Source organism: Ochotona princeps, chromosome 15, assembly GCF_030435755.1.
Source record: "Ochotona princeps isolate mOchPri1 chromosome 15, mOchPri1.hap1, whole genome shotgun sequence".
NCBI lineage: Eukaryota > Metazoa > Chordata > Mammalia > Lagomorpha > Ochotonidae > Ochotona > Ochotona princeps.
The window spans coordinates 17,344,722-17,372,318 of record NC_080846.1 but is presented as its reverse complement, the minus strand read 5'-3'; the positions used below and the strand labels follow the sequence as shown (position 1 = coordinate 17,372,318).

The 27,597-nt window shown below is 49.0% G+C and overlaps 3 protein-coding genes across 4 annotated transcripts in view; 1 reads left to right on the top strand and 2 right to left on the bottom strand.

Annotated features, from left to right (window-relative positions):
• Positions 1-404: 404 nt before the first annotated feature.
• On the bottom strand, positions 405-1,663 carry INHBE (inhibin subunit beta E). Its single transcript, XM_004582941.2, has 2 exons — positions 1,366-1,663; positions 405-1,168 (listed from the first exon to the last, which is right to left on the bottom strand). The coding sequence occupies exons 1-2, from the start codon at positions 1,661-1,663 to the stop codon at positions 405-407; spliced, it is 1,062 nt and encodes a 353-aa protein (XP_004582998.2).
• A 5,690-nt stretch (positions 1,664-7,353) lies between these two features.
• INHBC (inhibin subunit beta C) lies at positions 7,354-15,523 on the bottom strand. The gene is made up of 2 exons (XM_004582940.2): positions 14,790-15,523; positions 7,354-8,112 (listed from the first exon to the last, which is right to left on the bottom strand). The coding sequence occupies exons 1-2, from the start codon at positions 15,100-15,102 to the stop codon at positions 7,370-7,372; spliced, it is 1,056 nt and encodes a 351-aa protein (XP_004582997.2). The 5' UTR covers positions 15,103-15,523; the 3' UTR covers positions 7,354-7,369.
• A 4,648-nt stretch (positions 15,524-20,171) lies between these two features.
• R3HDM2 (R3H domain containing 2) overlaps positions 20,172-27,597 on the top strand; it is a 162,421-nt gene continuing 154,995 nt past the window's right edge. For both annotated transcript variants that reach the window (XM_058673136.1, XM_058673129.1), the window contains exon 1: positions 20,172-20,452. The gene's annotated coding sequence lies outside the window, so the exon portion shown is untranslated. The remainder of the gene's footprint in view (positions 20,453-27,597) is intronic.

Sequence of the window (27,597 nt, the reverse complement as noted above, 5' to 3'; positions counted from 1 at the left end):
AGAGCTTTTCTCCTTCCGGACTCCCATTTTGGGGTTCTCCTAAGCAGCCTCTCCTGGCACCTTGCCTGCCTCCTTCCTGACCTTCCTGCAAGCATGGCTGTAGTCCTTCCCTTTGGCTGTCCTGCTTGCCCTGTCTGGAGCCCCTGGACAGAAGACCCTCAATCTTCTTCCCTCCCTCCCACCCTCCCTGGCCCCTGCCGTCTCCAGAGGAAATCCCAACCCTTTCAACAAAACACTTTCCCTACCTCCCACACATGTACCAGCCTGCCCAGAGGCTGCGCCAAGAAAGTGCCCATTTGGGTTCTTCAGGGTCCTCCCAGGCGGCCTGTTGGGAGGGGGATCAGGAAGCTGCCGCCTCCCTGGAACCCCCAGCTAGATCTCTCGCCAGTCCCCTAGGCCTGCTGCTAGCTGCAGCCGCAAGCCTCCACCACCATATCTGGCACATCTGTCTTGACCACATTGCCCTTATGGTCGAGGTAGAGGAGAGAAAGAGGCCTTCGGGCAGTGGGGACACAGCAGGAAGTACCCGCAGGCCAGGGATTATTAGCTTTGAGGAGGCTGAAGACGGCCGAATGGAAGGAAGCAGCAATGCCCGGGCTGCCAGCCAGATGGGGTGGGCACTGCCCGCTGCAGTAATTCAGCTGGTACCCCTCCGGCTGCAGGATCCAGTCCCGCCATCCTAGTTCCTGGAAGTTCACATAGTGGTCCCGTCTGCAGCACAGAGGAGTGGCAGGTTCACAGGTGGGAGTTCTCCTCCTGGCCCTGCCTACCCCAGGCTCCCCAGCCCGCATCTTCAGCTCCAGAAAGGGCCGCTGGTGTCCCGCGGTATCCAGGAAGCGCCGCCTAGGGGCTCCAACCACTGTGCCGTTGTTGTCTTTCGGGGGTCTGCAGTCCAGTTGGAGCCTCAGGACCCCGGATCTTTCACCCCTCAAGCCACTAGGGGGCAGAGTCAGGGCTTGCCAGCCTGGGAGAGTCACTTGGTGCTCAGCCAGGAGGGTGCGGGGTCCCCGATGCCTCCTCCTCGGGGTCCCTCGGAAAATCTTCAAGTTAAGAGTGCCAGGCAAGGTGGGAAGAGCGTGCAGCCAGAGGCGGGCACGGTACAGGTGGTGGGATCGAGGCGTGGGCAGGTGGAAGGTGAGCACGGAGCCGCAAGGTGCAGCTGAGGACCCTGCAGGCGGGAAGGCACAGAGCGGAAGGAGAGATGTGAGAAGCGCCTAGCGTCGTTCTCCCTCCCACCCTGGGTCTTCAGAAAAAGCAGAGACTGCCGTGTTTCCTCGGCCGCCAGCCCCACCTCACCCTACTCCTCCTTCTCCTGCCACACCCCACTCCCCTCTTCCTTTGCCTGTCTCTCACTCCAGCACCTACCTGTGACAGTAGCAAAGCTGATGATCTCCTCCCTGTTGCCAGCAGCCACGCTCCCCGGCTGGAGTCTTCGCAGGGCTGCGGTCAGCGCTGCCCGGGGTAAAGGATGAGAAATTCTGGGACGGCTTGTCATGTGTAGCCCTTCCAGGATTTGCTGCTTGGCTAGTTGCAGGATCAGAGCTCGTTCAGCCTGGGGGGCCAGGGTGGGACCCCCACAGGAGGGGCACTCTGATTCTGTCCTCTGTGCCCACCCCAACATCCACAGCAGAACCAGGCAGAGCCGGCCTTCTGGGAGTCCCATGCTGCTGGGGATTAGCCTTGGACAGGAGCTTTGGTTGGTAGCTGTTCTGTCTGTGGAGTATGATTTCCTGGGGCCAAGGAGGGCACAGCAGCAGCGGCAGGCAGAAGTGCCACACCCCTCCTTGGCCAAGGGTAAGGCCACAGGTCTTCGGTGGCTGAGGACTGAGAGAGGCTGAAGATGGACGTCCGAGGTCGATGGGGAGCTGCGTTCAACCCTCGTGGTTCATGCCTGGCCACTGAGCCAGGGCCTCTTCAGACCTGCTGCCTGGGGCTCCCTTACCTAGTGGTCAGCCAGCAGAGCTCCCCTCCAAGCCCTGGGATTGGCCAGTTGTGCTGCCCATCAGGCCCCTGCAGGGGTGGAGGTCCCCTCCTGGAGCTCAGGTTTCACCATCTGGCCTGGTGACTGAGCTTGAGTAGGGGTATGAGGGTGGGGGTGGGGGGCCGGTGTGGACATGCATGATGCAAGAAAGAGGATGATTTCACATGCTTGATTCCCAAGGTCTGGGACTCAGAGGAGGGAACTGCACAGGAGCCAGGCAGGGCAGGGCAGCAGCCCCCGGACCTCCACATTGTCCAGCCTGCCCAATAGCCACCACGGTAGCAGGTTTGTGGGAGGCAGCTGAGGGTCTCAGTGCTGATTGCTTAGGGGGCCCCGGAACCAAAGGGGAATTCTCGTCTCTTTCCTTCTAGCCGTGGAACTGGGACAGGGGTGAGGGGTTGGTGGAGATTAAGAGAACGGAGTTCTCTTGCTCAGGCCTAGGTGGCAGTGCCACGGGGCACGGAAGTCACCCCTGACCCTGCCTGTGCTGGCTGCCCAGAGTCCAGTTGGACAGAAGCAAGCATGGAGGAGGGCCAGAGTGGGGGTTGGGGTTCCTGTGATGTCTGGGGCCACTCAGAGAGGTGGGGGTGATGCAATCTGAGACCAGGGCAGAGTCCATCAAGGCTGGCAGAGGGCATGCGACTTGGGAGGGTCCCTAGCCACCTGCCTCCTTCTCTCTCAAGGGTTGTGGGAGCTGTCTACATCTGGGGCATCCTAGAAGTCTTGTCAGGACTCTGCTAATGGGAGCAGGAAATGCAAGGTTTCAGGGAATTTTTTTTTTCTCTTTAAATATTTATTTATTTTTATTGGGAAGGCAGATTTACAGAGAGAAGAAGAGACAGAGAAACGTTTTTTATCTGCTGGTTCACTCCCCAAATGGCCACAACGGCCGGAGCTGATCTGATCTGAATCCAGATAGGAGCCAGGAGCTTCTTCCAGGTCTCCCTTGTGGGTGCAGGGTCTCAAGGCTTTGGGCCTTCCTCAACTTGCTTTCCCAGACCACAAGCAGGGAGCTGGATGGAAAGTGGAGTTACTGGGACATGAGCTGGCACCCATATGAGATGCGGGTGCTGGCAAGGCAGAGAATTACCCAGGAGAGCCATTGCGTTAGCCTCTCAGAGCTTGATTTTGAGGACAAAGCAAGGAGAGCGTAGCAACGTTCATTTCCATTCCTTACCACATTTCCTTCCTGAGTTTGAATGGAAAGGGAGAGGTCTCTCCACCTGACCTTGTGAGAGTGGTCTTCAGACCAGCTTTTCTTACTTCATTTCTTCAGGCAGCTGAGGTGGAGGGAAAAAGCATGGGGAAAGCGGTATGGTTTGGAAGTGTGTACCTACCCACTTTATCTTCCCCTATTAGCTAGTAGGGCTGTCAAGAGAGACCATTACATTTTTTTCCAATTAGTGGTTTTATTTTTTAAAGATTTATTTATTTTGATCTGAAAGGGAATTAACAGAGAGGGAGACACACACACACACACACACACACACACAATCTTTCATCCCCTGGTTCATTGACCAAGTGGCCACGATGCCCAGAGTTAGGCTGGTCCAAAGCCAGGAGGCAGAAGTTTCTTCTGGTCTCCCCTGTGGGTGTGTGAACCCAAGGTCTTTGGCTATCTTCTGCTGCCTTCCTAGGCCATTAATCAGGAGTTGGTGTGGAAATGGAGCAGCCAGAACTCAAGCCAGCACCCAAATGAAATTTTGGTGTTGAATGTGGGAGCTTAGCCTACCACACTGTGGCACCAGCCCCAATTAAGGGTTTTTTTTTTTTTTAAGATTTATTTATTTTTATTGGAAAGTCAGATTTACAGAGAGGAGGAGAGACAGAAAGACCTTCCATCTGCTGGTTCACTGCCCAAGTGGCAGAGCTGGAACTAAGCCGATCTGAAGCCAGGAACCAGCAGCCTCCTCTGGGTCCTCCACATGGGTGCAGGGTCCCAAAGGTTTTGGGGCTGTCCTCAACTGCTTTCCCAGGTCACAAGCAGGGAGCTGGAAGGGAAGTGGAACTGCTGGGACATGAACCTTCACTCATATGGGAGCCAGGCACATGCAAGGTGAGGACTTCAGCCACTAGGCTACTGTGCTGGACTTTTTTCTTTTTTTCTTTTTTCTTTTTTGCTTCTCATTTTATTTGAGAGATAGAAAGATAGAAGGGGGAGACACAGAGTCAGACAAGTCTTTCAGGCACCAGTTTATTTCCCAAATGCCTACAACAAGTGGGGCTGGGTCAAGCCAAAGCCAGGAGCCTGAAACACAGTCCAGGTCCCCTATATGGGTGGCAGAGACCCAAATACTTGAACCATCACCTACTGTTTCCCAGAGTGTGCATTCATCAGGAAGTTGAATCTGGGCCAGAGACGGGCCTTAGACCTAGGCATTCCGATACGGGATTTGGGTGCCCTAAGCAACATCCTAATGACTGGGCACTAGGGAGGTGGTGGGCACTTTGAAGGCTGGGCCTCAGTACCAGCAGTGTCCACCATGTGGCAGTGCTGTGCCTCCAGACAGCAGCTGGCTTGGGTTGACCACAGCTTCCCAGGGAGAAGCAAGCGACTGCATTAGGAATGAAGGGCAATTGTGGGACAAAAAGAGTAGCTGGCTGCTCTGCTCTTCCTGCCTTCCCACAGCCAGGCACCAGAGACCATTCCCGGGAAGCACATCATGCCTTTGCCTTTGGACTTCACGACCGTGACACCATGGCAGTGGCGTTTGCTGATGAGTGTCAGGCTCCTGCCAGGAACTCAGGGCAACATGTGGCAGGGACATTGAAACTTTCAGAAGCTTCTGTGGATCCTGCCTTTGCTTCAGGCAGGTCCTGAAACACATCTGAAGCCTCTGCATGGCGCTCTCTCCAGCTCCCAGCTCCCTTTCTGTGGCTCAGGACTGGTGGGTGACAGTTCTATGAACTGCTGGGGCTGGAACATCGGCTGCCAAGTAGGTGAATTTGCCCAGGACTTCGCAGCGGAGGGCTTCCCTGCAGATGCCAGCAGACAGAAGCAGAAGGAGAAAGTGGCTGAGGGAGACATCGACCCCAATTCCACCCCCCTTCCAGCCCCTCCCCGCCGACACGTACACCTTCTCTGTCAGGTGCTCCCAATTTCCAGCTCTTCCCACTGCCTGGCTGCTGTGCCTGGCCTGGCCCTACCTCCCCACTGACACTTACGTCAGAACTCAGCTATAAATATGCTCTTAGCATCTTAGTCACTTTCCCCAAGAAGTGCTCCCAGGTTATAAATACCCCAGCCATCTGCCTCCCTGCCTGCCCTGGCTGGGGGCTGGGGGTAGCTACAGGCTTGGGGGTGGCTGAGGAATTTGTAAGAATGCCAGAGCTTACCTGGCCCAGCTGAGAAAAGTCAGAAGGTGTCCTGAAGTGGGGCTTAGCCGGGTCTGAAGGAAAACATCAGGAGGAAGGCAAACCCATTACCCATTCTTTCCCTTTTTTATAAAAGACAGTGCTAAAAAAGGGGGGTGGTGGTGGGGAAACCTGCTGTTTTACTAGCCATGGATTTTTGCATTAATTTTGATTTTAAAATATTGCATTCAATATTATTTATCTTGAGGTATGACTTATTTTTATTTTATTATTATTATTGTCCTCTCCTTTAAATTATGCCCACCAGGTTTGTGTCTCATTTCATCTTAAGCCAGTCCCTGGGGCTAAAGCCATTGTCACCGGAGGGAAGGAGGTCAGATGGAAAGGAGCTGAGTGAGGTTGCAAGGGTGCCCCCAGAAACCCTCCTTAGAGAATGGACTCCTCAAGTCACAGGTGAGCCACCTCTGACTGCTGCACAGCTCAGTCCCCTGGGAGGTCACTTTCCCATGCTCTCCTCTAGCACGTCCAGGCCGGGGACTCTTACCCTGCTAGGAGGGGGTTATATGATGAGCAAACATAGACATCACGTCCCCCTGGGGACACAGGGATTTTGCGCAAACCTGGCCTTGGGCTGCAGACGATATTGATCTTGTGCTTTAGGGCTGTCCAGGCTCAGGGAATGGCTGGTGGGGGAAGCGAGCCCAAGGTTTGAAGAGGACCTTGTCTCCAGAAAATGCCACCTCGATCCTCATCCTAGGCCTTCCCATTCCCTCAGTCCTGTCCAGCTGTGGCTTGCAAACAGGATTCCTAGCCAGAGCCTTGGAGATGGATGACAGAAAGCAGAAGAAGTTGCCAACTGCTAGCCTCAAAGGGGGCTGATGGCTCCGAGCACATGTGTGCCAGCACCCTGTTAGCATGCTTGGTGACTGACTGCATGTCTCAGTGGCTGGAGTGAGGGCGGAGGTGAAACTTAGGTCTGTATGAGCTGTGAGGCAGTCAGAAAAGGCGCTGGGGCGATGGAGAGGATCTGAGGGGGCCTCAAGGAGGAGTTGAATCCAAGTGCCAGGTCTGAGGAGACCATGTGAAGGACCAGCAGAATGGGCAGGGAAGATGGGTTCTGGGTCACTTGGTGTGTCAGCTGGAGACTGGGGACCTCTCTCAGCTGTCTGTTCTTCTTCATCAGGAGGACTTGGTGCAGGGACTTGTTACAGAGTGGGGGCAGGAATAAGGAGCCATCGTGTGTGTGTGTGTGTGTGTATAGGCACCCAGGGACAAGGAAGAGTGGAAAGCCTTTAGGATGCCCTGGTGTGAGCAGCACTGTCAACCCAGGTGAAGCCAGAGCCATGGCAGTGGGCAGCCAGATAGGAGCAACAGGGGGATACAACACAGTCATAGTCATATAGACAGAGAGGGGACAAGAATAAGACATACCCTACCTATCCTGTGGCCTCCTGCCTGGATCTCCTCTTAATTAAACCCAACAGGAAGCCCCTGGACAGGGGATCTCAGCTGCCATGGCTTGGATAAGCCAGCTCCCCAGGACACAGAGAAGGACATAGAGTGGTTGCAGGCAAGCAGAGAGAACATTAGCAGCCCACCTAGGCAAGCCAGCAGGACTGAAAGAGTTTAAGACTCACAGGCAATGAGCCCCACTTGGAGGATGATCAAATCTTTGGTGAATCCAAGGTAGGGATGGCTCTAGAGATCCAAAACAATCAGGAGGAGGGACTGGAGTGGGATTAAGGGGATTGCTGGCGGACAGGGCAGGGAGGCCGGATGGGTTTGGGGCTGATTAAGGATGAATTCAAAGTGTCTTTGCTTGGGAGCCAGACGGCATTGCTCATGCTGCAGGTGCAGCAGGACTCTTGGATGTGAGTGGGCATGTGGGACTTGCTGGATGGATTGTGCCCGAAGGGAGAGGCTAGTGACCACGAACACGGCCCCGCGGTTTTCCTTAGATGCACAATGTGGGGTCATTGGCACCTGGGGGAATATAGCCTCTGTGAGAGAGGCACCCTCTGTGAGAGAGGCACCCTCTGTGAGGGTGTGGCTGACAATCACAGCCCACGTAGCCTAGCTGCAGCCACAGGCCTCGACCACCATGTCGGGTATGTCTGTCTTGACAATGTTGCTGTCCCTATCGTAGTACAGCAGGGACAGGGGCCGCCATGCTGTGGGCACACAGCATGAGCCTCTGCCAGCGGTGCCTGCCGCTGTGTTGGCCTTCAGCAAATTAAGCACTGCAGTGTGAAAGGAGGCAGTGATGCCAGGCATGCCTGCCACATGCAGTGGGCACTGTCCTGTGCAGAAGTTCATGACGTAGCCCTCAGGTTGGATGATCCAGTCATGCCAACCAATTTCACGGAAGTCCACAAAGAATGCTTGTCGACAGCACATCCTGGTCCCACCCTGGCAGTCGAGGCCTCGTCGCTGGATCCGGTGTCTGCCCCTGACTCTCACTCGGGCTGCCACGAAAGGCTTGTGAGCAGCCCCACCCAGGGTGATAGAGCCCTGAGCGACTTGGCCTTCAGGTATCAATTCCAACGACAGGTGCCCTTGACTGCAAGCAGCTTGAGCCTCGGGTCCCAGCAGGAGCTGGTGCCAACCACTGGCACTAATTTCCATCAGGTGCTGGGTAGCCCAAGTGAGGTTGGTGTCTCGTAAGCTTAGCACAAATACCCTCATTCTTGGAGTCCTGGTGGTATTGAGAGGGAGCTGCACGAAGAAAGTGAGGCTGGCCTGCTGGACCTCCACGCCAGCCACCGTTTTGTTAGAGAAGCGGAAATCAAGACGAGTCTGGTTCATGTTGGACAGGCCTGTGGATACAACAAACCTTATCATTGCGGTTGTCCCCATGTCAGTCCTACCTACCACCTGCTCTGCATTTTCTGTGTTCTTTAACTCTCTCAGACACTTGCTATATAGTTTGAATGGGTTCCCTAAAGTTTATGGGTTTGGAAACTGAATCCCAAGTGACAGGACTTCAGGAGGTGTTTAGGTCATGGGGATCCTTCCTTTGTGAAAGAATGCGAACCCGCCTCTCAAGAGTGAGTTCTTCAGAAAACAAGCCCTTCAAACCCCCTTGCCCTTTGTCCTTCCACCATGGCCGCTTGTCAGATGCTGGCACCAAATCTTGGACTCCCTGCCCCCAGAACCGCGGGCTTAAGAAGGTTTTTGTTCATTGTAACTGACTTGGTGTGGGGTTTGCTGTGACAGCTGCACAGAAGGGACTTAGAAAGTCTTGTTGGCTACCTTTGCCTTTTAGAGACTTGCTCCTCTCATGCTTCCATGATGCAATTAAGATTCTTCCTTGATTTTCCCTGCTGTTTTTCCTCTCTTTGACCAACCCTACGAGGCAAGAGTTCTCTGCAATCATTTCTGAAATATTTTATTTATTTGAAAAGGAGTGAGAGAGACAACTTCCATCGCAGGTTCATTCTCCCAAATGCCCACAACAGCTAAGGCTGGGAAAGGACAAATCCAGGAGCCTGGAACTTGGGCCAGGTCTCCCATGAAGGTGGTGGAGACTTAAGTTCTTGAGCTACCACTATTGCCTCTCAGGGTATGTGTTAGCAGAAAGCTAGAATCAGAAGCTGAAAAAGGACTCAAACCTAGGTCCTCCGATATAGGGTGGCATCTTATCTGCTGTATCAATTGCCACTCCAAGGTCTCTCTTTAGCCTTCATTTCCTATTATTCTACACTGAGGGGGGCTCTTAGCAGCATTGATGGTTGGCCAGCACCAGCTTTATGCTGATGATCCCTAAATCTGTATATTTGATCCAGATAGGTTTTTTTTTTTTTTTAAGATTTAATTTTTATTGGAAAGTCAGATACACAGAGAGGAGGAGAGACAGAGAGGAAGATCCTCCATCGGCTTGTTTACTCCCCAAGTGGCTGCAATGGCTAAAGCTGAGCCAATCTGAAGCCAGGAGCCAGGAACCTCTTCTGCGTCTCCCATGTGGATGCAGGGTCCCAAGGCTTTGGGCCGTCCTCTACTGCTTTCCCAGGCCACCAGCAGGGAGCTGGGAAGTGGAGCAGCAGGGATGCAAACCAGTGTCCATATGGGATCCCACCACATGCAAGGCGAGGACCTTAGCCATGAGGCTATCGTGCCAGGCCCTGGTCCAGGTAGTTTTGAATATTTCTACTGGACATACGAATTTTGTAGTCACTATGCCTCAATCCTGAACTTCTAACTACTTACTTTTGCAACATAAAAATTCTGTCAGCATATTAAAATCAGTCTGTCCCAACCCACAAAACATTGTTTACCTTCCTACACGTGTGCATGCATGTGCACACACACACATACATACATTCCTCTTTCTCAGGACTAGTAGTGAGTGGACATCTGGAACAGCAGCTGAAGTTGCCCTCTTGGGACACTCTTATCCCATATCAAGATCCCCGATTTTCTGTTTCTGATCCAGCTTCCTGCTGGTTTTCCTCCTTGGAGGCAGCAGGTGCTGGTTCCAGTCATTGGGTCCCTGACACTCCTGAAGAAGATGGGGTCTGAGTTGAGCTCCTCTTTCGGTGTGACCCAGCACTGGGGAAGTACATCAGTGAATTGAATATCTATCTCTCTGCCTTTCATGCAGAATGGAAGACAAAAGTTGGTTTTACGCACCCCCCCCCCCACCCCGAACATCATCTCTAGAAACCCTGCTTCACTCTTCATTCAGCATCTCATTGACACGGCTCTAAAAAGTCTGCATTTCTTTCTGTCTCAATGACTACTGCCTGATTTCACCTCACCATCTTTCATCTGCTCTACTGAGACATTTTCATTATATATTTCTTATTCCCTCTACTGTAATGGCTCTTGTCAAAATCAGCCATATCTTACTTGACCTTGAAGCGGTGTTTGACATAGTTAAGCACTCCATCCTTCTTAAATATTTCCTTCTCTTGGTTTTAATGACATTGGCCAGTCCATCTTTGTCTCTTTTACTGACAGTTCTTTTCCCTTCGCCTGGCCTCTCAGTGTTGGAGGTCCCAAGTTCCCGTCTCTTCTCCAGCTGTACTCCCCCATGCTGAACTCATCAGTTCTCATGCCTTTCACTTTCATCTACATGATGGTAACTCTGAAAAACAAGTACACGTTCATATCCCTGGCTCTGACCTCTCCTTGGGCTCCCCGCTGTATACCATTTACTCTTACACTATTCTACTTGAACATCCAGTGATATCTCAAACTTTTCATGTTCTAAATTTATCTCCCCAACCCAAATCTGTTCCTCCTCCAACTTTATCCTTCCTTATACATGTATTACTTTCACTGCAACTTTTATTACTCTCACCTCTTCCTTTGAAAAATTATCTCAAAGTATCAGCTCTACCTCCGATTCATAATATAATTTCTTTTCTTTCACCTCATCTACAACACATCAGTCTGACACACAACCTTGCTTTTGCAGGCCACAAATAAGGAACTGGATGGGAAATGGAGCAGCTAGGACACGAACTGGCACCCATATGGGATCCCGGGTGTGCAAGGTGAGGATTTAGCCACTGGGTCATTGTGCCGGGCCCAAACCAGGTACTCTTGAGACAGGATGTGAGTGTCCCAAGTTACAGCTTAGCCCCCGATATAACACCACCTGTTCTGAGCTTAATCTTTTTACTATATAAATCTGATCAGTTTTGTCTTCATGGCTTTAAGCCCTCTGATGGTTTCCCACTGATAACTGGATGCAATTTGACCCCTTTACATGAAAGACTTGTGTGCTGGGGCTGGCATGATAACCTATTGGCTAAGGCCCTAGCCTTGCACGTGCCAGGATCCCATATGGGTGCCGGTTCTAATCCTAGCAGCCCCACTTCTCATCCAGCTCCCTGCTTGTGGCCTGGGAGAGCAGTTGAGGATGAGCCAAAGCCTTGGGACCCTGCACCCATGTGGGAAGCCCAGAAGAGGCTCCTAGCTCTTGGCTTCGGATTGGGCTCTGGCCATTGTGGCCACTTGGAGAGTGAACAAGCTGAGATCTTCCTCTTTGTCTCTCCTTCTCTATGTGGATCTGACTTTACAATGAAAAGGAATAAAAACTTTTTATAAAGTCTACATTAAGATAGAATGTAGTAATTAGATAACAAAGCACCTAAGCACACGTTTGTTGTGTTGGGTGCTCTACTGCTGAAGTAGAGCAGCTAGTATATGGACTGGTGCCCGTATGGGATCCTGGAAGATATAAAGCACAGATTTAGCCACTAGGTTATCATGTCGGGACCCCCCCCACCTTTTTTTCTTTTTTTAAGATTATTTATTCTTATCGGAAAGGCAGATTATAGACAGAAAGAGAGACAGAAGTATTTTCCATCCACTGGTTTATTCCTCAAATGGCCACAACAGCCAGAGCTGAGTCAATCTGGAGCCAGGAGTTTCCTCTGGGTTTCCCACATGGGCGCAGTATCCCAAGGCTTTAGGCCGTCCTTAACTGCTTTCCTAGGCCACAAGCAGGGAGCTGGATGGGAAGTGGAGCAGCCAGGATTTGAATTGACACCCATATGGATATTGGCACCATAAGCAGAGGCTTAGCTTGCCACCCCATGGCGTTAGCCCCAGTAAATAAAAATTTAAAAGTAAAAATCCTGGGCCCGACACGATAGCGTAATGGTTAAGGTCCTCGTATTGAATGCACTGGGATCCCATATGGGCGCCGGTTCTAATCCCGGCAGCTCCACTTCCCATCCAGCTCCCTGCTTGTGGCCTGGGAAAGCAGTCGAGGACAGCCCAAAGCCTTGGGACCCTTCACCCACCCGGAAAGAAGTTCCTGGCTTCTGGCTTCGGATCGGCGCAGCACCAGTCGTTGTGGCCACTTGGGGAGTGAATCATCAGACAGAAGATCTTCCTCTCTGTCTGTCCTCCTGTCTGTACATCTGCCTTTCCAATAAAATAAAAAAATCTTAAAAAAAAAAAGTAAAAATCCCACACCAGTACACTTAAAACAGACCTGAAGTAATAAAAACAACCACAATAAAATGTTCTGTGACACCCACATCTCACATCGGGTTTAGTTCCTGGCTTTGACTCCTGACTCCAGCTTCCTGCCAACACAGACCCTGGCATGCAGTGGTGATGGCTCAAATGACTGAATTTCTGCCATCTTTGAGAGAGACTGGATTGTGTCTCTGGCTCCTGGCTGTTGCAGGCATTTGGAGCGTGAATTAGTGGTTGAGAGCTTTCTTTACTTATCTTTCTGCCTTTCATATATATTTAAAAAAGAAAGAAACACAGGCAAGGCTAATAAATGATGAAAAGCCTTGTAAACAAAGACTTTGGATATCCTAGCCCTTCCTGAGAGCAGTTCCATGAATGACCCCAATCGCTTTTCATGTGAGAGAACTGTCCAAAGAAGACCACCCAAGTCATAATATTGTAAGAATGTAATTCTTGCCTTAAGCACTTTTGTTTGGTATTTTTAACATATATACATACATTTATTTATCTACAAATACATACACATACATTTCAGCTAGTTATTTGTTTTAGTTGTAAGGTAGAGAGAAACAGAGATATTGACAGATCTTCTATTCACTGATTCACTCCCCAAATGTCTGCAACAGGGAGCACCGGGCCAGGCTGAAGCCAGAAGCCCGGATCTCAATCCAGGATCCAAATCCTTGAGCCACTACTGGCTATATTCCATGGTGCACTTTGGAAGGAAGCTGAGATTGGAAGCAGAGCTGAGACTCACACCCAGGTGCTCTGATAAGCCATGGGGCTATCTCAAGAGGAGTCTGCACTAGTATGCTGCAGGCTTGCGGCTAGTGTTCCATTATAGATAACAGAAGAGGAAATTAGTATCAGAAGTGGGCTGCCACCACAACAGGGAAGGCAGCATTGGCAGTGGTTCTGGGCCTGAATGGCTGGCAGAGGTTAGGGCAGAGGAGAGATTGTTTGCGAAGGAAGCAAGCAGGGAGCCAACTGCCTCTGGAAGCAGGAAAAAGAGGGACCTGAGGGCTGTGTTGGCTATCGCCTGCGGTGGCTCGGGAGCCAGAGAAGGTAGCTAACCAAGTTGTGAATGTAGCTAGAGCTCTTTCCTGGCGGAATGCTGGAAATGCCAATTGCCTTATTTTAGCTTCCTAGGGGAAGGCATTTCAGGAGAAAGATGAACTAAAAAAGGAATTGTTCAATTTTCAAGCAGAATTTAGAGGAAATATTTCTAAAAGGACTTGCTAGGTTGAAAAATTTAAAAACGCCTTTTCATTCTTCCTCTCTCTCAAATTCAGGACACTGGCAGTGAAATACAGCCTGGTCGGAGAGATCAAACCTGAAATCCATTTGTCACGATTGGGCAATTCATTGAGAGCTAAAATTTAGGGTGAGATTCTGTAGATCCTCTCAACTAGACAAAGGGGTTTCTAAGAATCTTCAGGGTGCTGTCCTGCATGCTGACTTGTAGCTTAAGGAAGGGTCTGTCCTATTTGGGCGGTGGCGGGGGTGCCTGCTGTTTCATAGACTGCAATGGATCATTCAGAAAGCCCATGAGGTTCTAAAGAGAATTCTCAAGTTGAGAACAGCACCAGTTTGGACGCAAACAGGTTTGGAACAGAAACCATTAAGACCGGAAAGATCATGGGCGTTCACTCTTTTTTTGGGGGGGGGCAGTGCAGGGGACAGGGGAAGAGGGCTGGACAGGAAGCATACTGAGAAGTTTATTTACTCAAAGCCACAAATCATTTCTTACTTAAAAAAAAAAAAAAAAAAAAAAAAGATGTGTCAGGAGGTGGAGAGGCAAGGGCCTAAGAGGGTGGGTCCAGACGCCTAGGAGAAAAGTGGTGAGCCATAGGAAAATACAACTCGGGAGAACGAGGCCCTAACCAGTGGATTCTGGATTTGGTGCAGAATGACAAACTTGCTGGATAGATGGCAGTATTTTTATGTATCAGTGACTACTCTGTTGGCTCCTGCTCTTGCATACCCTGCTTTGAACAGGAATGTTTTATTATGGTTAACCTGTCCATCTTTGCATTGTCTGCTACGTTATGGCAAGCAGAAAACTTCTATTTTTAAGAATCGATCAGAAGTATGTTGGTTAATGTTTGACAGCTGGTCTAGGAGGTGAGATGGGGAAGAAAATACTAAAGTCCAGATTCAGGATACAATAAAAGTTCCTCATCTGTAATGTTTACCAATTTTTGTAGTATCAATTTTCCCACCATGTCTGACTCAAGCTTCTAAGGTGAACAGAGCTGTGAAACGGAAGAGCTCTCACCTGCAGCCCAGGAAAATCTGTGGGTTGTGCAGGAAGAGCAGGAGATGAGGACAGGGGAATCTCAATAGAAACAAAGCTCACCAATATCCCACTGCTCATTGGTCAGGCATAAGCTATTAGAAGAGCTGGAAGGTGAGTGCCTGTGAGAAGATTGCAGGCTGGGTGGGAGGCCAGAGTCTCACGGTTTGGGGGCAGGAATCAGGACACAGGTTGCAGAGGTAGTGTACCCTTTCCTGAAGGGATGAGATTCTGGGGAAGAGTTACAGACGGGGAACCCACCTGTCTCAGCGAAGCTGATGATCTCATACTCCTGTGCCCTGCTGTCCTCCAGAGGTGCACGCCATAGGGACTCCTGGAGGCGCTGGAGGGCAGTTCTCAGAGTCGCTCGGGACACTGGCCGCCTCAGGACCGGGCGCTGGTTGAGGTGCAGCTTGTTCAAGATGCTTCTCTTGGCCAGGTTGAGAAGCAAGTCCCGCTGGCTCTCAAGGTCCAAGGCAGGCCCCCCACAGGCTGGACATTGATCGCCACCTCTGTGAGTGGCTGCTGTAGCCAGAGTCAGGCACAGAAAGATCAGGAACAATGACAAGCTCATGGCTGGGAGAGGGAAGTATCTTCTTAAGTGATACAAACCCACAGTTCAGGGTCTTAAGAGCAGTGATATCAACTCTGTTCTGGTTTTCAGGGGCCCTGGGAAGGAGTGTGTGTCCAGCTGGCATGACTTCTTAGTGGAGGGCATAGAGCAGCCAAACATCTGACATGTAAACGTTTCCAGTCACAGGTGGAATTTGGCAGAAAGTCAGTGAAAGTCCAGAGTGGAGGATGGGAGAAGAGATTGGTTGGTGTGGGGGAAAGAAATGTCCCTGAGTGAATGTTGGAAGACAGCTGTCCTCCATGTGGGCTGTCAGGTCTGAGGACAAAGGTTAGAATTGAAATTCTTCCTCACATCACTGGCAGATGGGAAGCCTGGGGGTGATGGTGGTGGTGATGGTCCAGGGAGCCAGAGGTTTTCAGCTGGTGATGAAGGGGTCTTTTATGTCACTGTCACAAGGGTCATTTACAGTTGCATTTCTCCTTGCTCAGAGATTTTCAAACCCCACCTCCCTTCTTCCTCCTCTCTGAGGCTGTCATTACAAGTCATCTTTGCTAATGACCCACTGGTTTTTTTTTTTAAGATTTATTTATTTATTTTTATTGGAAAGGCAGATGTACAGAGAGGAGGACAGACAGAGAGGAAGATCTTCCGTCCGATGGCTCACTCCCCAAGTGACCACAACAGCTGGTGCCAAGAGCCAGGAACTTCTTTCCAGATCTCCCACGTGGGTGCAGGGTCCCAATGCTCTGGGCCGTCCTCAACTGCTTTCCCAGACCACAAGCAGGGAGGTGGATGGGAAGTGGAGCTGCTGGGATTAGAACCGGCGCCCATATGGGATCCCAGCGCATTCAAGGCGAGGACTTTAACTGCTACGCTATTGCGCTCTGCCCAACCCATTGGGTTTTGCCTAGCAGAGTTCAAAACCATCCATTCTGAAGGCACAGGAAGAGGAAGGGAAGGACCTTGGTTTGTCTGCATCGTCACCGAAGCTGTGGATCGAGACGTGCTCACTGTTCTGGGTCTGTGACCAGGAGAAGATGCCTGAGATGTCTCAGCTTTCTGAGCTCTATCCAGCAAGGGCCCCAGGGGGTGAACCTTGACCACCAAACTTCAGCTCCCACAGCAGGACTTTCCCATGTGGGGAAGGGACAGGAGCACAGGCTTGTCAGCCAGTTTCAGTTAAGCTTCTGCCTCTTTCTCTTACTAACTTGGTGTCTCCCAGGGAAGTTCCTGAATTTGGTTTCTTCATTGTGGAAATGGGAAAATGACAGAACATTTACTAGATCTGTACCTTTCTAAAACTTCATTTTTTTTAGTTGCATTTTGAAACATGACTATTAACCCTAACGATTTTGAATATGGAATTATAGATTTGTAATGATTATTCATTAGGGTCTATAAAGCACTTAGAATAATAACCAGCAGATAGTAAGTGCTTAATAAAAGTTTATGTATGAGTCCTGCCCTCAAGTTTGAGGACAGGAGTCCCCTCATCTCTGCATGTGACCAAGAAGTTTGTCCAATAGTTGCCCTTCTGGATTTGCTTTTCCTAGATGCTCTTAGTGACCTCTCTAGTATAGTCACTTAGCAAATTCTCTCTGCCACAGGTCATTACTGCACAGGCTCAGGGATCTGTAATGCAGGTGCTTGAACCTTATTTATTTATTTAGAGGGAAAGATGGACAGAGAGACAGAGAGGTGTCCTCTACCCACTGGTTCACTCCCCAAGTGTCCACAATGGTCAGGGCCAAGCCAGGCCAAAGCTAGATGCCAGGAACTTCATCTGGGTCTGCTATGTGAGTGTAGGGGCTCCAAGAACCTGGACCATCTTCAGCTGCTTTTTCTAGCCATTAGCAGGGAGCTGAATTAGAAATGGAGCAGCCGGGACACAAACATGGGATGCTGGTGGTGCAGGTTGCGGTGCAGGCTGCAGTTTTGCTTGCTATGTCACGACAGCACCCCTGAAACCTTATTTATTGTTTAATTAAAGATTTATTTTATTTTTATTGTGAAGGCAAATTAATAAAGATAAAGATCTTCTGGGCCCAGTGCGATAGGGTAGTTGTTAAAGTCCTCACCTTGCACGCGCTGGGATCCCATATGGTCACCGGTTCTAATCCCGGCGGCCCTGCTTCCCATCCATCTCCCTGCTTGTGGCCTGGGAAAGCAGTAGAGGACGGCCCAGAGCATTGGGACCCTGCACCCATGTGGGAGACCTGGAAGAGGCTCCTGGCTCCTGGCTCTGGATCAGCGCAGCACCAGCCATTGCAGTCCCTTGGGGAGTGAATCAATGAAATGAAAATCTTCCTCTCTGTCTATCTTCCTTTCTGTCTATCTGCCTTTCCAATAATAATAATAAAAAAAGATCTTTTGTCCACTGGTTCACACCCTCAAGTGGTTGCAATAGCCACAGCCAAGCCCATCTGAAGCCAGGAGCTTTTTCTGGGTTTCCCGCATGGGTACAGGGTCCCAAGACTTTGGGCTGTGCTCTACTGCTTTCCCAGGCCACAGTTAGGGAGCTGGATGGGAAGTGGAACAGCCAGCGCATGAATCAGTGCCCATATGGGATCCCAGACACGTGCAAGGCAAGGATTTAGCCACTGAGCCATCACTCCTGGCCTTTAAGCCATATTTATTAATAAAGAAATGTAACAGTTCAGCCTACTTCTTAGAAGTTATCCCAAGTCACCTTGATTTTTTTTAGTCTTTTAGCTCTTCTATATGGAGCTATGATAGATTGTTTTTAGTACCTATTACTAAAACTGGCAATTTTATTAAGATATAATGCATATACCATAAAATTCACACTTTTTTTTGAGTGACAGAGTCATAAGAGAGAACTTTTATTTGGTGGGTCACTCACCAAATGCCTGTAACAGCTGGGGCTAGGCTGGGCTGAAGACAGCAAACAGGAACTCCCTCTAGCTCTCCCACATGGGCAGCTGCCACCCAAGCCCTGAGCTTGCTACCTCCCAGGGTTATATCAGTGGGTTGCTGGAATCAGAAACAGAGTTGGGACTCGTACCCAGGCAATCTGCTCTGAGATAGGGGAATCCCAACTGGTATTGTAACTGCTAGGTCCAGTGCTGGGACATGAACCAGCACATAGATATCAGTGCTTGCAGGTGGAGGATTAGTCAATTGAGCCATTGCACTGGCTCAATTTTTTTTTAAGATTTATCATTTTTTAGGGCTTGGCAGCGTGGCCTAGTGGCTAAGGTCCTCGCCTTGATCCCATATGGCTGCTGGTTCTAATCCCGGCAGCTCCACTTCCTCTCTATCTCTCCTCCTCTCAGTATATCTGACTTTGTAATAAAAATAAAATAAATTAAAAAAAAAATTTATCATTTTTAAAAAAATTGTTAAAAGGCATATTCACAGAGAGAAGGAGACAGAGAAAGAGCTCCTGTTCATTGGCTCACTCAAGTGGACACAGTGCCCAGAGTTGAGCGGATTCAAAGCCAGGAGCTTTTTCCAGGTCTCCCACATTAGAGGTGTGGAGGGAAGGGTCTCAAGGCCTTTGGCCATTCTCTTGCTTTCCCAGACCACAATCAGGGAGCTGAATGGAAAGCAGAGCAGCTGGAACACAAACTGGCGCTTACACGGGACCCCAGCAAGTGCAAGGCGAGGATTTAGCCGCTAGATCATTGTGCCGGGCCCTAAAGTTTTTGATAGTATGTGGAAAATGTGTACTGTGAAAAAACTTGTATGGACTTCAAAAATTCCTTTGTGTGAAAATGAACTTATTCTTTAAATTCCATTTTTCTATGAATATTTTTAAGTACATAATCAGATATTAGCTATTATTTCCTCCCAGACATCACTGCCTCCTGCCCCCAACTTGAACTTACTGGAACCTGAAGGAAAGACTGAGTTTCATACCTGTATATTTTTACTGAAATCTCCATTCTTACCTCGCTGGTGAATTGCCATTTACATTCTACAAGGTTAGCTGTAATTTTATCTTCGGTTTCTCTTATCCTAAGAACAACTTGTGCTGTTTCTTGTTCTCGTAAGACATTGTAATTTCTGTATTACAGTACTTACATTGTACTAAACGTTATTTGTCTTCTTCAGGTCCTGTTACATAGTAACTATATAATAGTTGAATTCTAGCAGTTTAAGACTACCATGCTTGTTCGAGGGAGTTGATTAGTAAATTATCTCAATACACATAGTCAGTAACTGAATTGATTCTGCCTAGAATAGATAGAAGGGAGGAAGTTAGGAATTTAAGATGGCTTTTGAGAAAAAGGAACTATACCTTAGAAAGAGGGTGATATTAAGCATGTAGTTTTTAGGGGCCGTGCCTGGGCACAGCTGGTTAAGTCTTTACCTGCCGCTACAGCATCCCCTATAGAGCCCTGCTAGCTTCTCTTAACAGTTCTCTGCTCTTAGTCTGGGAAAGCAGCAGCAGATGGTCCAAGTACTTGGACCCCTGCACCCACGTGGGAGACTCCAAAGATGCTCCTGGCTGTTGGTTTTCCACTGGCCCCATCTTGACTGTTGCAGCCATTTAGGGAATGGACCTGCAGATGCAAAATTTGTCTCTCATTCTCTGTCACTCCGCCTTTCAAATAAAGACACTAATAATTTTAGAGCAATGTGATTCTCATAGGATGGTCTGAGTTCTTTCTAAGTCAGCCTCTCCATCTGTAAAATGAATAGTTACCTACTAGTAGTATGCTTATCCTAATCTACAACAAATGACTACTGGGCATATGCTTCTTGTTGGGAGTGTAAATGAAAAGTTTGTTGGACAGAGCTGTGTACACTGAAATTACAGGTTACCGTTTTACATTAAGATCCAGAGGGGTTCTACCTGGCCCTGTTGACTCGCGTAAGGCGAGTCTGGGGATCTCGGGGGAATTCGAATTAGTAGCCTGGACACCCAGGTTAGCAAACAGGGCAGACACAGCAGGCAAGGTGCGGGGCCAGCGGCCGCCAGCCGCACAGGCTGACGCCCACCTAGGAAACAAGGACGCGCGGCGCGCAGGACGCGCTGACGGCTACGCCGGACGTGCTGACGTAGCGCGCAGGCCGCAGCGGGGGGCGGACTCTGGGCCTTTCTTCCCCTTCGGATTTTCCCCCTCCCCCCTTTTCTCCCTTTCCTGCTTCGGTTCCCCCTTTTATTTCCCTCACCCCCTCCTTCCCAAGCCCCTTTCCCTTCCCCCGCCCTAGTCCCCCTGCTCCTCCGCCCTGGGCCCGGGGGTGGGGGGAAGCCCCCACCGAGAAGAGCCCGCCCCTAGCAGCGTGCCGCCGGCCGTCGGGGCCGAGCCGCAGCGGAGCGGCCGTGGGCCCGGGCGGCGGGCGGAGACGTGGGCACCCTCCCCGCTGCGGCCTGCGCGAGGTGAGGCCACCTCCTGGCCGATGGGGCGGGCGGCCCGGGCGGCCCTGGCGGCCCTGGGGGAGGGGGCGTGGCAGGCGAGGGCGGGCGGGCCGAGGCCCTTGGGCCTGGGGTTCCCCACGCTGCGGGGACCTAGGGGCGGGGGGCGTCAGTGCTTGAACCCTGTGAGAAGGACCTCCCCGTGGCGGGATACCCGTTCTCCCGGTGTGCGCCTGGAGCGGGGGCCGCGGCGCAGGGTGCGTGGTGGTGGTGGTGGGGGCGACGCCACCTGTGGCCTGTGCGGTGGGACCTAAGAACTGTTGCGCCCTTGTGGTACTTAGGGGAGACTGGCTCCATGTGGTTCTTGGGTGTCCGGTTTTTTTTTTTTTTTTTTTTTTTTTTGAAACAGGCCGGAGAGGTGTTGGAGTGTTTTCTCAACCTGCTGGTGAAGGAGCTTGATCTGAGTTGGCACATATTGGGCCATGTTTCTGGGCCTACACTCACTGTTGGGCCTCCTGAAAACTTCTCACCCCGGAGTGCTTCTGTGGAGCCCACATTTGTGACATTACCCCAGTCTGTACAGCGAGTATTTTCTTATTTAGAATGAGTTGTTCTGGAATAATTGTGAGAAATGACAGGATAACAATCTCTGCACCCCCCCGGCTGCATTCACAGCAGAGAGATAGTAGGACAGTTTAAGTTCAGATAGATTCCAGACATATGGTGTGGCCTTGTATATATAACTTTTTCAAATAGACCTCCCTGAAAGTGAGATTGACAGCCCTAGTCCTAAAGTCAGGGAGGTGAAAGATGACAGGCTCCCCATGGGAATGTCGCGAATTCTAGCATCTTATTGTATTTCCTGATAGTCAAATTGATACTTGAATCCGTTTGTGTCTCCCCTTCCTCAGGCATTCCCCCTACCCCCCTTTCTTTCTCCAGTAGTCTTTCCCGTCTTGAGTTTGGGGCATTAAGATCAAAAGTTTAAGTGCTCCAGAGAGTGATAGGTTAACTCAGTTCATTTTTGAATTGCATGTTCCTTCCTCTGTTCTATGTTAAACACAAACTTCCTTGAATGTCTGATGATCTCTTGTCAACAGAAACTAAATTTCAGTAGCAGTTCTAGTGTTTTTTGTGTCCACTTAAATGATATGTAGATCTTCACAGTCTAAATTTATTTAAAAAAATTGGTACTTTGAGGCTGAGGCAGGACTCCTGTACCCTGACTCACCTGCCAGGGATTCCCTGGGACTTTGGATCTCCTTGTTGGGGCTGGAGTGCAGTGCAGATCTGTATTGACTTGCTGCCTCCTGGGGTGTGCATGATGAGGAAGCCAGAGTCAGGTATGGACCCCAGGCTCCCCGGCTGGGAGACCCCAGTGTCCCAACTGCTAGTCTTAATGCTCACCCCCAAAACATCTGTAGATGTTGCCCAATAAAACTACCAAGCTTTGGGCTGGGGTTGTTGTGTGTTTAGCCACAACTTGGGATGACTTGAGTTGCTGGCATCCCCTCAGCTGGTTTGAGTCCCCATTGTTCTGCTTGCCTTCCAGCTTCCTGTCAGTGTGCCTGGGAAGGCTGCAAAGGTAGGCCCAAGTTCCTGGTGCTTGGATTTAACCTGACCTAGTCTTAGTTGTGGCCATTTGGGGATTTAACCAACTGAGGGATGGAAGATCTCACTAGATCCTTCCCTATACCCTCCTCCCTCACGCCCTCTCCTCTGCCATTCTAGAAAATAAGTAAATTTTCAGGACATTAAAAAAAAAATACAAAAAAGTTGCAAAAAATCCAAAACTAATTAGAATTATTTATTTTTAGTAGAAAGCCAGATTTACAGAGAGGATAGACAAAAAGAACTGCTGTCCACTTGCTCACTCCCCAAGTGGCCACAGTGGCCAGAGCTGAGCTGATCCAAAGCCAGGAGCCAGGGGCTTTTTATGGGTCTCCCAGGCAGGTACAGGCTCCCAAGATTTTGGGCTGTGCTTGACTGCTTTCCCAGGCCACAAGCAAGGGCTGGAAGGAAAGTGGAGCAGCTGGGATATGAACTGGTGCCCATATGGGATCCTGACGCTGGCAAGATGGAGGTGTGCCAAGCCCATATATATATATATATTTTCAATAGAAGGGAGTTAGGATGATGTATGACCTTACGTTTGAGGTTGATAATTGGTCCTTACAGTCGCTTGTGTGTGTAGCCCTGCAGCCCACTTGAGGAATCCCTGGCTGAACCTGAGCTATGGAAGCACTCTGCTGTCCCGAGGGTTGCGGTGTTGTTCCCTCTTCCTGCCTTACCTTAGAAAGTTTTCCCTTCACTTGAAGTTTTTACTCAGATGTCACTGTTGACATGTCTTTGGTTACCTGAAGTGCAAAGCCCTTCCCCCATGTTTGTTTCTGTAATTCCCTGTCCCACTTTGTTTCATATTTCTTTTTACTACTTAGTAATTTGTAGCATGTATATTTTCTTTCTTTTTTTTTTAAAGATTTATTTATTTTATTACAAAGTCGGATATACAGAGAGGAGGAGAGACAGAGAGGAAGATCTTCCATCTGATGATTCACTCCCCAAGTGAGTGCAGTGGCCAGTGCTGTGCCGATCCAAAGCCAGGAGCCAGGAACTTCTTCCAGGTCTCCCACGCGGGTGCAGAGTCCCAAAGCTTTGGGCCGTCCTCTACTGCTTTCCCAGGCCACAAGCAGGGAGCTGGATGGGAAGTTGAGCTGCCGGGATTAGAACCGGCGCCCATATGGGATCCCGGCGTGTTCAAGGCAAGGACTTTAGCCGCTAGGCCACGCCGCCGGGCCTAACATGTATATCTTCATCTCACCCATTATGGGAAGACTTCAGGAGGCTGAAGGGAAGTCCAGGATCCTTCAAAAAATTGGTGAGGAAATTATTTGGGTTCTCTCCCAACCCCCCATGCAAAAAATTATGTTTTTATTTTCGTAATGTTTGTTTCCACAAACTTTCGAAGACTCCTCATTTTTGTTAATTGAAGTATCTTCAGCACTTAGCATAACAATTAACATGGCAATCAAGTGCTGAACTAATTTATTGATAAGTAGATAAGGAGGAGGACTTTTAAAATTATTTTTGAAGATTTATTTATTTATTTTTAATTAGAAAGGCAGATCTACAGAAAAAAAGGAAAGGGCCCAGCACAATGGCTCAATTGCCTAATCTCCCTTCAAGTACCAGGATTCCATATGGGCATCAGTTTATGTCCCAGCTGCTCCACTTCCCATTCAGCTCTCTGCTTGTGGTCTGGGAAAGCAGTGGAGGACGACTCAAACCTTTGGAACCCTATATCCACATGGGAGACCCGGAAGAGGCTCCTAGCTTCAGATTGGTTCAGCTCTGGCTGTTGTGGCCTCTTAGGGAATCAGCAGATGGAAAATCTTTCTGTCTCTCTGTAGATTTTTCTTTTCCAGGAAAATGAAATAAACCTTTGGAAAAAAAAAAAAAAAGAGAGAGAGAAGAATCGTCTATTTGTTGGCTCATTCCCTAAATTGCTGCAGCGGCTGGAGCAAGCCAGGAGCTTCTTCTGGGTCTTGCACATAGGTGCAGGGGCCCAAGCCCTTGGGCCATCTTCTACTGTTTTTGTAGACCATAAGCAGAGAGTGGGATGGGAAGTGGAGCAGCTGGGACATGAACCAGCACTCATGGGAAGACAGTGTTTGAAGGCAGAGGATTACCCGGTTGAACCACTGTGCTGGTTTTAATTTTTTTAACCTTTATCTTATCATGAATTTCTAATTGGAAATGTGGGCTGGAATTTCACTAGAATTTTTGGAGAATGTTGAGATGTTTCTTTGTCAGTTCTTGGGACATGTCTGTTGACAAAGGTCTTGGGTTTTCAGGTTATTGAATATACCCTAAAGGCAGAGGATGATGGAGTTTGGAAATCTGTATTTCTGGTGGTTTTCTATTTTTAATATATGTGCATGTGTATATATATATTTTAAAGGCAGTGACAGGGAGAAAGAAGGAGGGCGAGGATCTTCTGTCCTCAGTGACTACAGCAGTCTTGTCTGTGCCAGGTGGGAGCCAGGAGCCAGAAACTCCATTCTGGTCTCCCATTTGAATGATAGGGGTACAAACACTTGGGCTATTTGTTGCCTTCTGAGGTGCATTAGCAGGGAGCTGGAATGGAAGTGGAGCAGCTGGGGCATGAGCTGTCCCTGCAGTGTCCTGTAATATGGAACATTGCAAACTGCTGCGGCCAGACATTGACCTTGTGTTGGTAGTATTATTGCAGATCTCACATGGCTGGAATTTTTATTTACTTCAGACTCTGCAGGTTTGTTCACAAACATCACCCTCCTCACCTCTCTGGTCCCAGAAAACAAGTAAACAGGCTGGTTCCACCTTGAATTCTTCATTAGCTTGCAATATTAGTATTTATAGTCCTGGCCCTGTGGGTTATCCTGTGTAAGCCCCATTTCATGGAGATGGTTGACCTCAAGAACCATCTTTAACAAGGAATATTCTTTAACAAGGCCCAAGTGGTGGATTTTCATTTCTGGAGACCATTTGATCCCTTTTCAGAGACTGATTTTGGATGTCTTGGTTTGCAGCTAAATAATTCTTATTCATTTTGGGAGTAGAAGCAGAAAGCCTCCTGGGCCCTGTGGGTTATCTGTCATTTAGTTTTTGTTTCTCGGCTTTTTGGTTAGTACATTTGTTACCTTCGTTGACCTTGGGGTTGGAGTGACATGGATGAGATTTCTCTTTGGGGTAGTCGTGGTGACTTCCCTAGTTCAGCGAGGTGAAGGTTAATGTGTGCTTTTCACCTGTTGTTGGAATGCTGGTGGCTGAGCTGAGGCCTTTGCTTAAACCTTTGCCTGGACATTGAAAGCTGCCAGGTTTAGGCAGGAACAGTTTACATGAGGTGAGAGAATTGGGGCTCTCTGAGCTGTGGACTAAGTTCTCATACTGTTAGTGTAAAGCAGTAGCAGCATCATGAGTCTGTTTAGTAGTGTTCCTTTGGTGAATAATTTATTTTTAAAAAAGATTTATTTTATGGGGCCTGGCACGGCAGCCTAGTGGCTAGGGTTCTCGCCTTGCACATGGGATCCCATATGGGCGCCAGTTTGTATCCTGGCGTCCCCGCTTCCCTTCCAGCTCCCTGTTTATGGCCTGGGAAAGCAGTAGAGGACAGCCCAAAGCCTTGGGACCCTGCACCTATGTAGGAGACCCAGAGGAGTTTCTGGACTTCTGGCTTTGGATTGGCACAGCTCCATTTATTGTGGCTCACTTGGGGAGTGAATCAATGGATGGAAGATCTTCCTCTCTGTCTCTCCTCCTCTTTGTATATCTGACTTTCTAATTAAAATAAATAACTCTTAATGAAAAAAGATTTATTTTATTTCTTTTATTGGAAAGGTGGATTTACAGAGAGGAGGTGTTAACAGAAAATCTTCCATCTTTCTGCCTCACTCCCCAAATGGCTGCAATGGCTACAGCTGAGCTGATCTGAAGCCAGGAGCCAGGAGCTTCTCCTCAGGTCTTCCAAGTGATGGAAAGTTTTGAGTCATCATCTATTGCTTTCCCAGACCATAAACAGGGAGCAGCTGGGACACGAACCAGCTTCCATATGGGATCCTGGTGCTTGTTGGGGGAAGATTAGCCAACTCAGCCATCATGCTGGGTCCGATAGCAGTTTCTGAATGTTTATTTCTGTGTTACCTCCTTTTGAACTCAGAGGGAGTTTCTTGGGAAAAGTCAGTTTTTTTGTGAAAGGGGAAAAAGTGTTGCATTTTGGTCACATGGTCCTAGTAACTGCAAAGGAGAGAATTTTGTAGGGGAAAATTACACACACACACGAAGGTTTTTCTGTGGTTTTTGTGAGAGTAAGTGATTCTGAGTGTCCTGTGGAATGTGTTGCCAGTTTACAAGCAGGAAGAATAACTGGACTGAAGATGTGTGCATGAGTACATTTGATGGATCTAATTTTAGAGACCTCATCCTCAGGGGCCTTAGTATTTGCTTTCAGCTGTGTGCTTACCCTCTGTGTAGAAAACATGCCTCTTAGCACGCTTTCAGTGACTAACTTTTGGTTGCTAATTTTGCACTGTAGCACCTGTTTCATCTCTCCGTGACTCTGCTCATTGCTGTCAGTAAGTTTGAGTCTGTATCTGAAAGCAGATGCAGATGGGAAAGATTGTATAACCTTGGTCTATATTGACTCCTCTTTGAGTTTCTTCAGATTTTCTAGGCAGATTTGTCAGGCATTTGGGAAAAGAAATGATGCTGAAAGTTCATAGTTAGGATAATGTGCAGTGACTCCCTTTTTTTTTTTTTTTTTTTTCACTTGGGATGTCTGAGTAGAAAAAGATTCGTGAATCTGGGTGTTCCTTTTTGTTCTCTGCAGAATCTGTTGTGAATTGTTCAGTCTGTATTTGTTTAGCTGGAATTGGAAAAGTTGTTTCCCAGGGTGCCTTCCAGTACCTTAATGAGAAACAAAAGAAAACAAAGTAACACAAGTAATGATTAGGAACTGCCTGTTAGAGATAAGACAGAATAGAACTACTGGGAGAAAGCCTGAAGCAGTCATGTGTTCTACTAATCAGAAAACAGTTTTGGTAGTTTTTTTTTTTTTTTAAGATTTATTTTATTTTTATTGCAAAGTCAGATATACAGAGAGGAAGAGAGACAGAGGGGAAGATCTTCCATCCGATGATTCATTCCCCAAGTGAGTGCAGCGGCCGGTGCTGCGCCAATCTGAAGCCAGGAACCTGGAACCTCTCCGGGTCTCCCACGTGGGTGCAGGGTCCCAAAGCTTTGGGCCATCCTTGACTGCTTTCCCAGGCCACAAGCAGGGAGCTGGATGGGAAGTTGAGCTGTTTGGATTAGAACTGGCGCCCATATGGGATCCTGGTGCGTTTAAGGCGAGAACTTTAGCTGCTAGGCCATGTCGTCGGGCTCAGTTTTGGTAGTTTTAAATTTTATTTTCTATTGTTATTATTTTACATGATGTCTGCATAGTCTGTTAGTGTGGGAAGGATCTAGGATTAGGGAGAAGTGAGTATCCTTGTTTCCAAGCTTTCTATTGCTTCTTCCCATTTCTGGGGGAAGGGGGAGATCAGGGCATAAGCCATACCTGGCCTCCCAACCATCCCAGTGCCCGAGGATGGGAAAGGGCCATTTGTTATCAGCCCAGGGTCACAATGGCA

Bases quoted from the DNA above. Each gene is read 5' to 3' on its own strand.
- INHBE (XM_004582941.2), bottom strand. From the start codon at position 1,663: ATGGGACTCCCAGAAGGCCGGCTCTGCCTGGTTCTGCTGTGGATGTTG. The intron at 1,169-1,365 runs GTAGGTGCTGGA...TCCCGCCTGCAG, and splicing joins CAGCTTTGCTACTGTCACAG to GGTCCTCAGCTGCACCTTGC.
- INHBC (XM_004582940.2), bottom strand. From the start codon at position 15,102: ATGAGCTTGTCATTGTTCCTGATCTTTCTGTGCCTGACTCTGGCTACA. The intron at 8,113-14,789 runs GTGGGTTCCCCG...TTGTATCCACAG, and splicing joins CATCAGCTTCGCTGAGACAG to GCCTGTCCAACATGAACCAG.